Source organism: Punica granatum, chromosome 1 (assembly GCF_007655135.1).
Source record: "Punica granatum isolate Tunisia-2019 chromosome 1, ASM765513v2, whole genome shotgun sequence".
Taxonomy (NCBI): Eukaryota; Viridiplantae; Streptophyta; class Magnoliopsida; order Myrtales; family Lythraceae; genus Punica; species Punica granatum.
The window spans coordinates 51,002,054-51,014,627 of NC_045127.1; the positions used below are offsets into that span (position 1 = coordinate 51,002,054).

At 40.4% G+C, this 12,574-nt stretch overlaps 2 protein-coding genes across 2 annotated transcripts; both read right to left on the reverse strand.

Moving 5' to 3' along the window:
• Positions 1 to 3,269: 3,269 nt before the first annotated feature.
• LOC116208334 (WAT1-related protein At4g19185) lies at positions 3,270 to 7,062 on the reverse strand. Its single transcript, XM_031541715.1, has 7 exons — positions 6,404 to 7,062; positions 5,723 to 5,785; positions 5,516 to 5,632; positions 5,108 to 5,393; positions 4,511 to 4,666; positions 4,022 to 4,173; positions 3,270 to 3,698 (listed from the first exon to the last, which is right to left on the reverse strand). Exons 1-7 carry the CDS (start codon positions 6,610 to 6,612, stop codon positions 3,497 to 3,499), a joined length of 1,185 nt encoding a protein of 394 aa, XP_031397575.1. The 5' UTR covers positions 6,613 to 7,062; the 3' UTR covers positions 3,270 to 3,496.
• Positions 7,063 to 7,480: 418 nt separating this feature from the next.
• Positions 7,481 to 12,068, reverse strand: LOC116208325 (conserved oligomeric Golgi complex subunit 6). Its single transcript, XM_031541704.1, has 11 exons — positions 11,856 to 12,068; positions 11,690 to 11,742; positions 11,154 to 11,301; positions 10,956 to 11,063; positions 10,677 to 10,744; positions 10,021 to 10,144; positions 9,766 to 9,912; positions 9,362 to 9,625; positions 8,941 to 9,225; positions 8,450 to 8,593; positions 7,481 to 8,258 (listed from the first exon to the last, which is right to left on the reverse strand). Exons 1-11 carry the CDS (start codon positions 12,066 to 12,068, stop codon positions 7,719 to 7,721), a joined length of 2,094 nt encoding a protein of 697 aa, XP_031397564.1. The 3' UTR covers positions 7,481 to 7,718.
• Between the last annotated feature and the right edge of the window lie 506 nt (positions 12,069 to 12,574).

Below are 12,574 nucleotides of genomic sequence, written 5' to 3' on the forward strand. Positions count from 1 at the left end.
AAATCTTGCATTTTTCATCCCATGAGTCATAAAAATTTAAGAGTTTCCTTCCAATTGAATTGAATTCTAACCAAAATTTATTGATTTGTCTGGATTTCAAATCCAATGCAAATCTTGAATTTTTTAATTAACTAGACGACGGGCCGTGCGTAATATTAGGAACAATCGTTTTTCTCTTTTAATGTTATTAAATTATGAAAATATAAAAAACATAATAGTTAATATTGTGAATGGAGACGTAATAAATGTTAAGAGCAGATGAAAAATCTTTTTATTTTCTTAACTTACTATATTTTTTAGTAGAGTTTAAAATATATTCAAATGCAGCTCTTACATAAGACTCAACTTTAATATGAACATCTCGACATCAGTATATACAATAGAGTTGACACCTCACATGTAGTCAAATCCATCTATGATATTCATGTAGTCCGTATCCCAATATCGATCTCCAAAATGTTGGTAGTTATGTATGAGAGGTAATTAATTTTGTGCATCATCTAATAGCATGTGCGTGAAATTTCCTCGTCAACAACTGATTGTACCTTTTTTACCACGAAGAGATAGTAATAAAAGATGAAAACAGATAACGTGAGACTACAACAGAGAAAAGATTAATCCCTTGATGCTTTTCTAGTTGTATAATTCGGTATGAAAATCTTGAGAGGTTTCAACATATACTTTCTCGCCTTTCTAGGCTTAGCAATGCCCGTCTTGTAATAAATGGAGTCCATAGTTTATAAAGTTCAAAATAAATTCCTAGCGGACCATACATAAGAGAGCTATCAAAGCTTATGAGAAATGTCTTAAGTGGATTTGAATGAATTTCCATTTTGGAGGACTCAATGTGAAAATTTAATGGATTCATTATTAAAGTCTTTTCATATTTGTTGGTGCAAGTCATTTCAATTTCAAGGAGTGAGATGACGTCATAATATTGCACAATTTGTCCCATTACTATTTAGAAAGGATCTCGAAAGGAGAAGTCTCAACCATCCTACATGGCGCTTTTCGACGCGTCGGCCATGTTTTTAGTATTGTATATAGATATAGATTCTAGTGCCATATTCATTTCAAACAACAGATTTCAATTGATTTTTTGCCAATTGAATTGAATTCTTGTATTTTTATGGATTCCAGACATAGCTTTAAAATGCAAAGTCCAAACAACAGATTCAATACGATTCTGGTCAAATGAATAAACTCGTACATGGAGGATTCCATATAAAGTGTTCTAATTTATTAATTAGAATAAAATAATTTAATTCAGGCTTGATTTGGGAGTATTTTTCGCTGAATAACTTGATTTGGGAGTGTTGTTGCTAATGGAGAAGTGCTTAAATAAGATAACTAAAAAAATAAAGGGTTAAATGCACTTTGCCTCCCGACTTATGAGGTGAAATTAGATTTGCCCTCCGACCTATGAAATTTGGCAGAATGCCCCCTCACCTAATCCAAAAATAAGCGATGCGACTTCCAAACCAAATTTCGGTCAAAATTCCGGCCAAAAGAAGTTTTCAGAAATTGATTATCATTAATCTGATCATCAATTGGTCTTCCTTTTTCCCAATGACTCCAAACGTTCACCTCTGCCCCTGAAAACCAATTATGAGATACACTCTGCGATATATGATAATATATATATATATATATATTTATCATGCAAACATAATTTTGTTGATATGTGTCTTTTCATTTAAATATGATTATCACATATTTTACATTTTAGAAATACATAGGACTTAAGAGTAAAGTGTTCGGCTAGATTTTAGACTAGACGAATAAACAATATTATATTAGATTGTCCGGGATTCACGGAGCCCCGATGGTTGACCGGGCGAAACTCGGACATCCGAGTCAGCAAAAAGAAATAGAATATATATATATATATATATATATTATGTAGTGGATAAAGAAAATTAATCATAATTACAGATTTATCAGTCAAAATTGATTTTCTTTTTTTCTGAGGAATCTGAAATTATGAATTATTTTATTCAGTAGCCGTTCCTCGTTTTATAATTAGGAGTTGAGATTTCTCGGAGCTACATCATTAATTGATTAAGGAAAACTTGTTTTGGCCGGAATTTTGACCAGAATTTGGTTTGGGAGTCCCATCGCTTATTTTTGATTAGGCGATGGAGCACTCTGCCAAATTTCATAGGTCGGGGGGCAAACCTAATTTCACCTCATAAGTCGGGAGGCAAAGTGCATTTAGCCAAAAAATAAATGCTGATTTCAGAATAACTTAAAGTGTTTGGAAGAAACTAATTTAAAATTATTAAAAGTAAAAAAATATAATTATTAATACCTAAGACAGAATAAGTAAAAGCATATTTGATAAGTATTGGTTGAGAAAATCACGTATGCAACCGCAATTTTGACCTAATCCGTGGTTTCAAAAACTCTCGTCAAACACCAAATCTACTTAAAATTATAAGGAAAAGTGATATGAAATCTCCCACCGCACTCCCAAATGAACTATCGGTGACTAAATCAAAACAATTGACTTCCCAACTATAATGTTGGTGGACAATTCTACCTCCCCAACTTTTGCCAAGGTGCAGTTGAACCCGATTTCGATTATAAAGATGGACTTGAATGGGAAAAGAATCATGTCACAACCGAGTTCAATCTCACAATGGTCGATAAAGTGAACCTTTTGAGTAGTCAGCCTGAAAAAAATCTTGTGTGTCACGATCGTGTGAAAGTTCCTGATGAAAATGCAGTGCCTTTTGAACATGAAAGAATCGATCAGTTGCTCGACCAGTTGAATTGCCCATATCCAAGGGCTTGGGCTATAATCCTTTTAGTCCATAATCTGAAAAGAGATTTTGACATTATTTACGAGGAAAAAGAATTGGGAACTCAAAAGAGATCTCATTTTTAAGAGATAAGATATATTGACATACGGCGAAACCCGTAATTCAAATTACGGGATCGGATCGAGAAAGGACCTTGCCGTTACTGGGAGGGGGAATGAAGCAGCTGATCAAAAAATGGACTGCCGTTTCAGCTTACGCTAAGATGACCTGATATGACGCTTTGGTTTATGTCCATTTAGTACTACTATTCGTCTGAACGTGGAGTGACAGGTTGTCAATTAATAAGCTCCAAACTAGTCTTCTTTTCCCTTTTTCCCAGTTTGATCGATTGTGCCGACACTCGTGTGGTCGGAATACGACACAACAAAGATGAGATCTTCATAAACTCCTGAATGAAGCACATCCCATTTCCGGGACTTAAACTTTCAAAGAGACCTGAAAACATGAATGAAGAAAACAAAACAGATATTGATGTAGTAGGGGAGAGGGCAAACAGAGGCGAGAGATCTTCCGGCTTCATCGGGGATCACACCTCTGTCGTTCTTTACAAGTATGATTTCTTTTCCTTAAGCATGCATCATGGCTAGAGGAGCGCAAAGACAACATACAGCTTAATCAAAGTACTGAACTGTTCGATCTAACATTTTAATTCCACAATAGCGCTTGGTCTCTCAATCTAGTCCTTTATGTAAGGAGGCTGAGGATCCCAACAGAAGATGCCCTTTCTGATCTGTGATCCCGTCCTTGAGAATGAGAGGCTGCGAAGATCGAGGAGTGCCCGTAATGATACTCCCCATTGCGGTTTGCTTTTCTCGGTAAGATGCCCATGTGAATAAATAGAGACCTCCTATGATCAGACCTCCCCCTACGACGCTGTTTCCAAAAGCATAGAACCAGGTCAGGTTTTTCTACGATGGAAATAACCGAGCTTTTAGCACCATAGAGAAATTAACCCCATCTTCCATTATCTCTTCCGGAAAAACAAAAGTTTAGAAGTAACGTATTGAAACACGCTTCGGAAAACCTGCAGCTCCACAAAACATATTCTGAAGTGCAACCAACGCGTTCTTCTATTAGTTTCTCTCTTTTCCATGATGAGAGACGAAAAATTGTAGAAAGTTCTTTTTTTTTTTTCTTCCCAGTTCTATGAAACTAAAGGAAATCATTTACGGATGGATTGGAATAACGAGCAATACCTTCCAAGATAGATGGGGCTTCCAAGAAATATTCTTGATAGTAAGGCTGATAATGCAGGTTGAAGCGGGTTGTACAGAGCGACCAGAGCTGGCCCCAATATCTTGTTTGACCAAGTCAAGAGCCCGTAGTTTAGGGCAGATGCAACAATCCCCTAGTAAAGTGTATCACCCAATGAGATACAACGAAACAAAGCAGAAGCTATTGTCTGGATAATATAGAAAGAACAAAAGGCAATACTATGCATAATTTTCATGCTTCTGGTTCTTCTAAACAATTTCAAAACTGACAAGTACAATGCGGGTATCTAAACAAGAACAGACAGAAATCAGCTTTCCAACAACAAACGATAAATGCCTCCCACCAGATCCTTAAAGTCCCATGGGGTTGTAAGATGCAACTAACACCATGTCAACATGTACTAGTGTATTCAAATTTACATATGTTGGTCTATTTGCATGTGAAGAGATAGCAGGAATCCAGAAACTTACGGCATAGAGGACAGCATAAAGCTCTGGTCGGGTCAAACTCCACTCCGTTGACTCCCCAGTCATAAAGAATGACGTTGTAACCATGAACATTGCACCAAAGAAATATGCATACGCTGTGACTGATAAGCTTGCAGGATACTTGGCTAAAACTGGAGCCTGAAATTTTTTTATGCCAGTAAGTTATAGCCAAAGGATCTTACAATCATCAGAGAAGTATGCATTATAAGTCAATTCAATTCAATTGAAATCCGACCATTATTGAATGTATAAAAGAAACTGTAGGAACCTACCGAGAAAAGCTACAAGAATTACAGTGGAATAAAATACAGGCAAAATCAACAAGATTTGCCTACACGTTAGTTTCACTTGAATAAACAAAAGAATTTGGCCGGAAAAAAAAAACATGAAAGAATTCATGTGGATTCATACATGATGCCAAACAAGTTAAATTATTCATTCCCAGGAAAAATTGATCCCAGTATATTACTGAAGCAACTCTTACATGAAAACCGAATAACTTACAATGTAGGCAACATATTTAAGCAAACTACATTACACGCATTCTGGGTAATTATTCATAAAAAAATTAATCATTACCTGTATAGCCAAAAAAGCAGCCATGCACAAGCAATTCCCAATTAAACATAGAACTCCGACATGCCAATCTTCGAGCCCCAAATCAAGGAAACTAAGCAAGAACCAGTGTGAAGGCTCGGGTTGGGATTTTGCACTTATTTCATTATGGGTCGCAAAATCTGCTTCCTCATATCCAATTAAGGCAGGGCCACGGAACAGAACCATCAATACAGCACCAAAAACACAAATGACGGTGCCTAAAACCTTTGCTTGACCCTCGATTCGGGAAAACCTCACCTTTTCTGTACTGCACCAGCAAGTTTATGGGTAATGATGAGCAAGCGATCAAAGCCGATTTACTCGTTCAAAGGATACGCTCAATCTACCAGCAGAAAGAAAACACGGGAGGCAGTGACTAGTTAAACTCACCCCATCATAATGGCCAAGATAAAAGTGAAGATTGGTATCGAAGGTTGTATTGCAGCGGCGTAAGTTGGGTTTGTGTAGGTCAGCCCAACAAGGAACAAGAGCTGATTTCCGAATATCCTGTTTGATTGGAGAACAAGCATGATTAACCGATTATGAACTTCCTGTCTATAATAATTGGAAGAATGAAGGTTGAGGATATAAGGTCACCCAGTCAGTCCAAGGAAGAAGAATGAAAGCAAAAGGCGTCTTGTCATAGGAAGTCTAGTCCTTCTGCAAACAAAACAAAAGATATGTACTTAATAAACGGTAGAGTACAGATTACAAATCAATCATGGAAGATTATCCAAGTCAGTTAGGTGACTGCTTAAACAACATCATTGGAGAAACATCTGCAGGATACAATGTCCTCTTTTCTTCCTTTTCCTCCACAGTATAGCTCAGTGAATAACTACTCATCACATGGCACATGGAATAGCTACAATATGAGACAATAGCCCAGGGTTGAATTAAGTAGCAATCACCAGAATCTCAACGAAAACTCAGCAGAAAGATCATGCTTCACTGCTACTCTGAGACAAAGCAACAATCTTCGAACTAAAGTTTCCAAATTTTGTGGGAATCGACGAATAACGTGCAATGTCTGATCGTCCCATAATGTCTTGAGTTCTACCGACACACCACTAGCAGCTTACGCTGAAGAATGACATCTCTCGCAGACCTGGAACTCCATTTCTAGAGCTCACCCAGTGACTCGAAACACGGATGCTCTCTCCGATCATTGCCATCGCACTCATCCGAAAGGAACAATGAAACGGAACAAAACTTCATCGATTTTACACAGAGAGAGAGAGAGAGAGGGAGGGAGGGAGGGAGGGAGGGAAAGGATACTTCTCGCGGTCGCGGAGATAGGCGACGGGGGCGAGGATGGAAAGGGCGAGGAGGTCGCGGAAGACGCAGAACACCAGCTGGTTGACCCCGGCATTGAGGGCTACTTTGGTAATGACGTGGTATCCCCCATTGAAGAGCTGCACCATCGCCATGGCCGCGTGCGCCCTCTTCGCATCCTCCCCGATCCTGCTCCCGGGGGCAGCCGCCATCTCAGAGATCTCTTCTCCGATCGGCGGCCGTTGAATCTGAAAAAAAAGTGGCTTCCCGGGCCTCCTTGCGTCAACAGCTCCAAGACACAACACCCACCACCACTGACTGACGCAGAGAGAAGACCAGCAATGTCCAGGAATTCTTCTTGATGATGCCGAGGATTATCAATCTGCCGTTGGTGCTGCTGTCCTGTCTATGCTTCGTCTTCAAGGTAAAGAGAATTTGGGATTTTGCTTTGGGCTTTTGTATGTAACAATAAGGTTTCCGTATTGTCCGGTTTCACAGGTCACGGCAGCAACGCCGGCCTCCTTGTCTCCGGTCTTGTCTTTTGGTCTTTCGAATATTAAGTTCGTCCTAGCACTCCATGTCATGCGAAAAACTTCGCAATCGGTTTGATAACATCCTCGAGCTTGTGCTTGTCGACTCCCTAAAGAACGGATGCCCGACCCTCGGAGGCTTTCACGTTGTTCGTGGCAACAATGTGAAGTGCATTTTATAACTGAAACCATTTGTATAACGTCGAACGCCATAGAATTATCAACTACTTGTCAGACCGAGACCGAAACGCACTACATGACAAAAATACACATTTCTCAATTCAAAAATTTTAACTTTAATGCAATACATTACATAACAAAAACACACGTTTCTCAAGTCAAATTTATAATCACATCTCATTTGTCATTTTCCACGATCAAAATTAAAATTAAAATCAAAATAACTTTAATTCTGAATTCAAACAGTCCGAATTCAGTCTATTTGATTTTAGAGTTAAAATCATAAAAATTTTTTTGACTTTAACTTTAACCCAACACACTACACAATAAAAATACACATTTTTCAAGTCAAATTTATAATTCCATCTCATTTGACTTTTTTCACAATCAAAATCAAAATTACTTTAACTCCGAAACCAAATGCACCGTCAATATTTAGGTTGTTCCACTACTGTATGTATGTATCCTACGTAACAACTTCCAGTTACAACTTGCTCATCGATTATTTGTTGGGCATGTCCGTCCAAATAAATCGATATGCAACACAGAATAAAAAAAAAAATTGAAAATACATGTAAAAGAAACAGCCTTGGCGACGTATTGTACTCTCATATACCTAAAATAGTCCTTATCTGGTCCGGAGGATGTCTGGCCAATGATCTCGGGTCGGGATACCCATTGCTTGGATCCATAATCACATTATAAATCACCTCGTAAGCTTCAGCTAGAGATTTTGCCACCTGAATGCAAGCTTCCGACCGCAGCTTTGGGACCTGCATCTGCTCAAACTCGGGAAGGGAGCTCTCGCTCCCCAAGATTAGACCGAACAGAGCTTTCAGGCACTCCGAGAGAGCAGCTGGAGATGTTTCCTCGGACTCAGCTAACTGGGTCCCACCCTGAGTCCCACCCGCCACACTACCCGTGTTTGATTCTTTCTCGAGAGCGCGGTAGAAGAGAGGCATCTTGTCTGATAGGCCGCACCGTCTAAGGATGGCATCGACTTCTTTGTCTACTAGAATGCGCATGTGGTTGTTGATCATTGTTTCTATGTTCTTCGCATACTCAGAAGCTACAGAATGCCCAAGCAAGGGCTGTTGGATAGCACATAAGCAGTTGATGAGGAATATCTTTGATGGTCTCTCGCTATTCTGTATACGGAAATGAGAAGGCAGGTTTAGCATGTGAGTTCGAGATGAAAAAACGGGGTAATCATGATGCCAAATGCTGACTATATTAGTAGGGTGCAAGAAAAAAGAAAAGGTGCAGAATAGCCAACTGAATAAGTTCGATACTCATCGTGATTCCACTCTATTCACCCAGAATCGGAAAAATCCCTAACCTGAGATGCCGGGGCAGGACTACCAGTGGAGAGAATTGCATCAACAGATGATTTACTAATTTGGCTGGACTCTGTACTCATCCTTCTTCTTGATAAGTGGCTGACTCCCTTTGACTTGTGAGCCTCAGCAGCTCGTTCACACATCTGAAACATTCAGAGATGAACTACTTCACATACCATAACAGGAATCAAATTATCAGCAATGCCGGCAGAGAGATGATTAATATCTAATTTTAGTCAAAAAATGGTCCGACTCTGCAATCAATGCAAGCTCACTCGCTAGACCGAGCAATCATATATTCCAAGCAACTGGGCAATAAGTGCACTTCTGATTGTATGATAAGTATAAAGGGTCCAAACTACCCAGCACACTGCTTTCCATTGTTACAAGCTAGACTAAAAGACATGATATTCCTCCATTTCCAGACCAATCAACATGACAGGAGGTTCAGCATGTAACCATCTGTACGGTATTGGTGTCAAGAACAAACCTGAATAATAGGATCGAGCAGTGCAGAAATAACTGGATCAAAAGCTGGTTCGTTTGTAGATGCAGGAACCATCATGCTATTATGAGTCTCAATAATTTCTAGTAGTAAGGAGACTCCCTCCCTAACAGCCGGTGGTGGAGAAAGATCAGCGGCAACCAGTGGAGGATAGCGCAAGAGCTTTTCACCTCTGGTTTTCAGAATCTCAAAGAATGTCTTCTGAGATGCATCCTTCAACGCCCAAAGTGTGCTACAGAGAGCTGTCTCTCTCCCCAGCAGATCTGATATCTAAAGGCAGAGAACAGTTAATTACCAGAAGAATACACATATTGCCAGATCTTATTGTAATCATGGAAGGATGAGAGTGGAGTTTCTCGGTGGAGCTGGTAAAGAGGTTGGCACGGTAAAGAAGAGATCAACTCACAGTGTAGCTGTAAAACTCGAGGGTATTGCTGAGTTTATATGATACAATGAAGCTGGGCTGAGACTGCAGCACTTGTTCAACCCTCACTTTGAATGGCCTGCAAACACCCTCAAAAATTCTGTCCAGAACAAAAGTCATGTCTGATTCTGTTTTTCCAGAATCTGCCTCGGAATTCTTCGAGAACCGGCTAGCATTTGGTCCAGTATCTACTGCCGCATCTGGATCTAGTAAAGCAAGGACAAGCTCTCTTTCAGACGCCAAAGCCTGAAGGAGAGCAACAAATACGATCAACATATGATGCAATTGACAGATCTAGAGTGAATTTTTTTCCACAAAACATTAACAGAAAAGGGAATATTCAAGAAGAACAAGAAGTCAAAACCAAAGGGAAGAGCATTTCAGACCTGATGCAGCCATCCCAGCATGTCTCCGACATATCGCAAGGGATCATGAGCATGCACTTCGATAGGTCTTGGCATTCCACCAGGTCCTCCACGCGTAAGAGCGCTAATAAATCTTCTAAATAATGCATTGTGCCTCAAATTAGCCACCTACGTGTATATTTGTTGGATCCAACCAAATTAGCACGACTACTACAATAAATGGGTGCACCATTGGAAACTAAGTTTCTTAGAGTCAGGCTTATTGGTAAAGATCACCTCTTCAGCACAATACTTGAAGAGCACTGGCCTTTCTTTGAGGCAACGGACAGCTGTTCTCAAAAGGTCTCCGACCTCAGGATTATCAGTGTCACCAAGTTTTCTACACTCTGCTTGAACCCACCTGCACATTAAGTTATATATAAAGTATACTGAAGCAACCAGAAAAGCAAACATAGAAAAATGTCCAATCAGCTTAGGTAATCCAAACGACAAAGCAGTATTCCCAAAATACATGGTGTTTGCAGCACCAGCAGTGAGAAAATTTGTTAAAAAACCTGGTGTTCCTCTTTTATGCAGAAAGTCTCATAAACACACACATGTAATGTAATGTTGTTGCTTCTTTCATGCATACTTTCTTAAGTCAGAGAGTTCATTACTGTTGCCAGTGGTTATCAATAAGCAAGTTTTCAGTAATAATTTGACCTCCAGTTCTACTGTTTGGAAAACTTCCAACGTGCCATCCTAGTAATAATATCTTAATGTGGTTAAGAAACTTTTCAGTTATTCCAAAAGATATTTAATTGTATCATTTTAAGAAACCAAGCATATATGCATGGACGTTCCTGTAATTTAACTAAATATTTCAAAGCCGAGAGAATTTAGGGAATTATAAGTACACAGAATAACCAAGCATGGCCTCTCAAAGAGCTCACCTGCAGAGGCGCTCATATGCTCCTTCTTGGTAGACAGCCATCATATCCATAAGTTCCAGACCTGCACGCTGCAAGGGCATCCAAAATTAATTAGGTAACTTCCAGCTTTGGCTTTCAACTTCATCGTGAAGCATGAGAACTCAAGACCAGTTGAAACAGGAAAAATAGCTACAGATCGAGATAAGCATGAATACTCAGCAAGCAATATTAAGAAACAAGAAAATAAAACAACCCAAGCCGCATAGATGTATCAATGCGACAGAGACACAGAGGACTTACTTGGTGATGTGTCCGAAGAAGTATCTTGCAATTCGAGTGAATTTCCTGAACATGAGAAAGCGCCTCGAAGAAGTTCTCGCTGAGGTCGTCTTCTCTCAGCGCATTAATCTACAAGCAAAAGGAAACGCACACGACCATTTTAGGAAACGAGTCTCAACTACAGAAGTGAAAACAACACATGCTTCAGTCAAGCCAAACCTCTTCGTTAGAGAGCTGGTAATCGCGTAGGAAGCACGACACTATCTCTTGCCTCTGCGTGGTCATTTCAAGTTCTTGTTTAAGCCTTTCCGTGGTACTAATTATGTCACCCGTGCTAGTACTGCAACTGCTCAATGCTTTCGCAATCCTAGCATAGAAATTGATATCATACACTTCACCGGCCGCTCATAAGGAATACAAGATGCAAACTCTAAGCAGCAGGAGGTTGTAATTGCCTATTCAAGCCACCATACATAGTTCGATCTTGAAAATTGATTTGATCCACAGAATTGCCCCAGAAACGGGACAATCAGACAATACATTTACGACAAATACTAACCGGAACGCATCTCATTTTCCTCGATTATCTCCATTTTCACCTATAGAGTATTTCTAGCTATTATCTACATTCCCACTGTTGCAGAGAGTGCCAGTTAACTAGATCTAAACATGCTGCCAAGCGACTTATCCCGATTCCCGATCGACTCACAGGGATAAGAATGTGCACCCTGCAGATCAGAATTACGAGAACCAACCTGTCGCAGCAGTCAGCGAGCGCATTGACCTCATCCTCCACGCGATCCAGGGACTGTCGCAGAAGAACGCTACCAGAGTTCAGTCCAATCCAGTCAAACAAGAAGAAAGGCAAAAACGCGTTGCAGGAGATAAAAATGAAGATGGAGATGTCAGATTGTAACGGACCAGCTGGGAGGCACGGGATGCCTGGAGGAACTCCTCGTTGATGTCGAGGGAGCGCTTCTCGATGGTGGATCTGAGGTTGCGGCGGGCCTGTGGGGTGTTGTCGGTGTAGAAGGTGGAGAGGGTGTTGAGAGATCCCAGGACCTCCGGCGTGTCGGTCCTCGATTCCAGGACCTTCTTCAGCTTCCTCGACAGCCCCGGAGCTAAGGTCCCCATTTCTCCGTCTCCTTCAGCTCTCCAAGTTCCGATCTCCTCTCTGAACTCTGACAATCTTCTTCTTCTTCAATGCATCATTTGCTCCGTTCAGTGCTCGCCCTCGACTCCGGTGTTGTCTTGATGTTTTCCCGTCCCGGAATTGGCAGTTAAAGCAGCAGCTCATGATCCCGAAATTGGGCTTGGGCCTTTATTGGGCCAACAGGTGGGCCAGATCCAGCCCAACTCAAAGTAGTCACTCCTTCCAAACTACATGCCATGGCAAATCAGAAGATTTGTTTAGCATTAATGATTCTTCTACATGCATGGCATGGGAGATTGTTAAAGAAATGGAGGACCTGCGTAAGTGGATCTAACTATCCGGTCCTGTGACAAAACGATAATCACTGTCATTCGGCTTTCGGTAATTTTTTTCTTGCCATCGTAGTCCCGGCTATGAGTCAAGGTCGTTTGATGAATGAACCCGAGAAATGAAGCTAACGCTTTCTAGTTGTGCTTTCATTTGTTTT

Excerpts from the sequence above, each read along its gene's own strand:
- LOC116208334 (XM_031541715.1), bottom strand. The coding sequence starts at position 6,612 with ATGGCGGCTGCCCCCGGGAGCAGGATCGGGGAGGATGCGAAGAGGGCG. Across the intron at positions 5,786-6,403 it reads TATCTCCGCGACCGCGAGAA|AAGGACTAGACTTCCTATGA; the intron begins GTATCCTTTCCC and ends TTTTGTTTGCAG. Across the intron at positions 4,667-5,107 it reads CTGCTTTTTTGGCTATACAG|GCTCCAGTTTTAGCCAAGTA; the intron begins GTAATGATTAAT and ends AAAAAATTTCAG.
- LOC116208325 (XM_031541704.1), bottom strand. The coding sequence starts at position 12,068 with ATGGGGACCTTAGCTCCGGGGCTGTCGAGGAAGCTGAAGAAGGTCCTG. Across the intron at positions 11,064-11,153 it reads ACCAGCTCTCTAACGAAGAG|ATTAATGCGCTGAGAGAAGA; the intron begins GTTTGGCTTGAC and ends TTTTGCTTGTAG. Across the intron at positions 9,626-9,765 it reads TGCTGGGATGGCTGCATCAG|GCTTTGGCGTCTGAAAGAGA; the intron begins GTCTGAAATGCT and ends GCTCTCCTTCAG.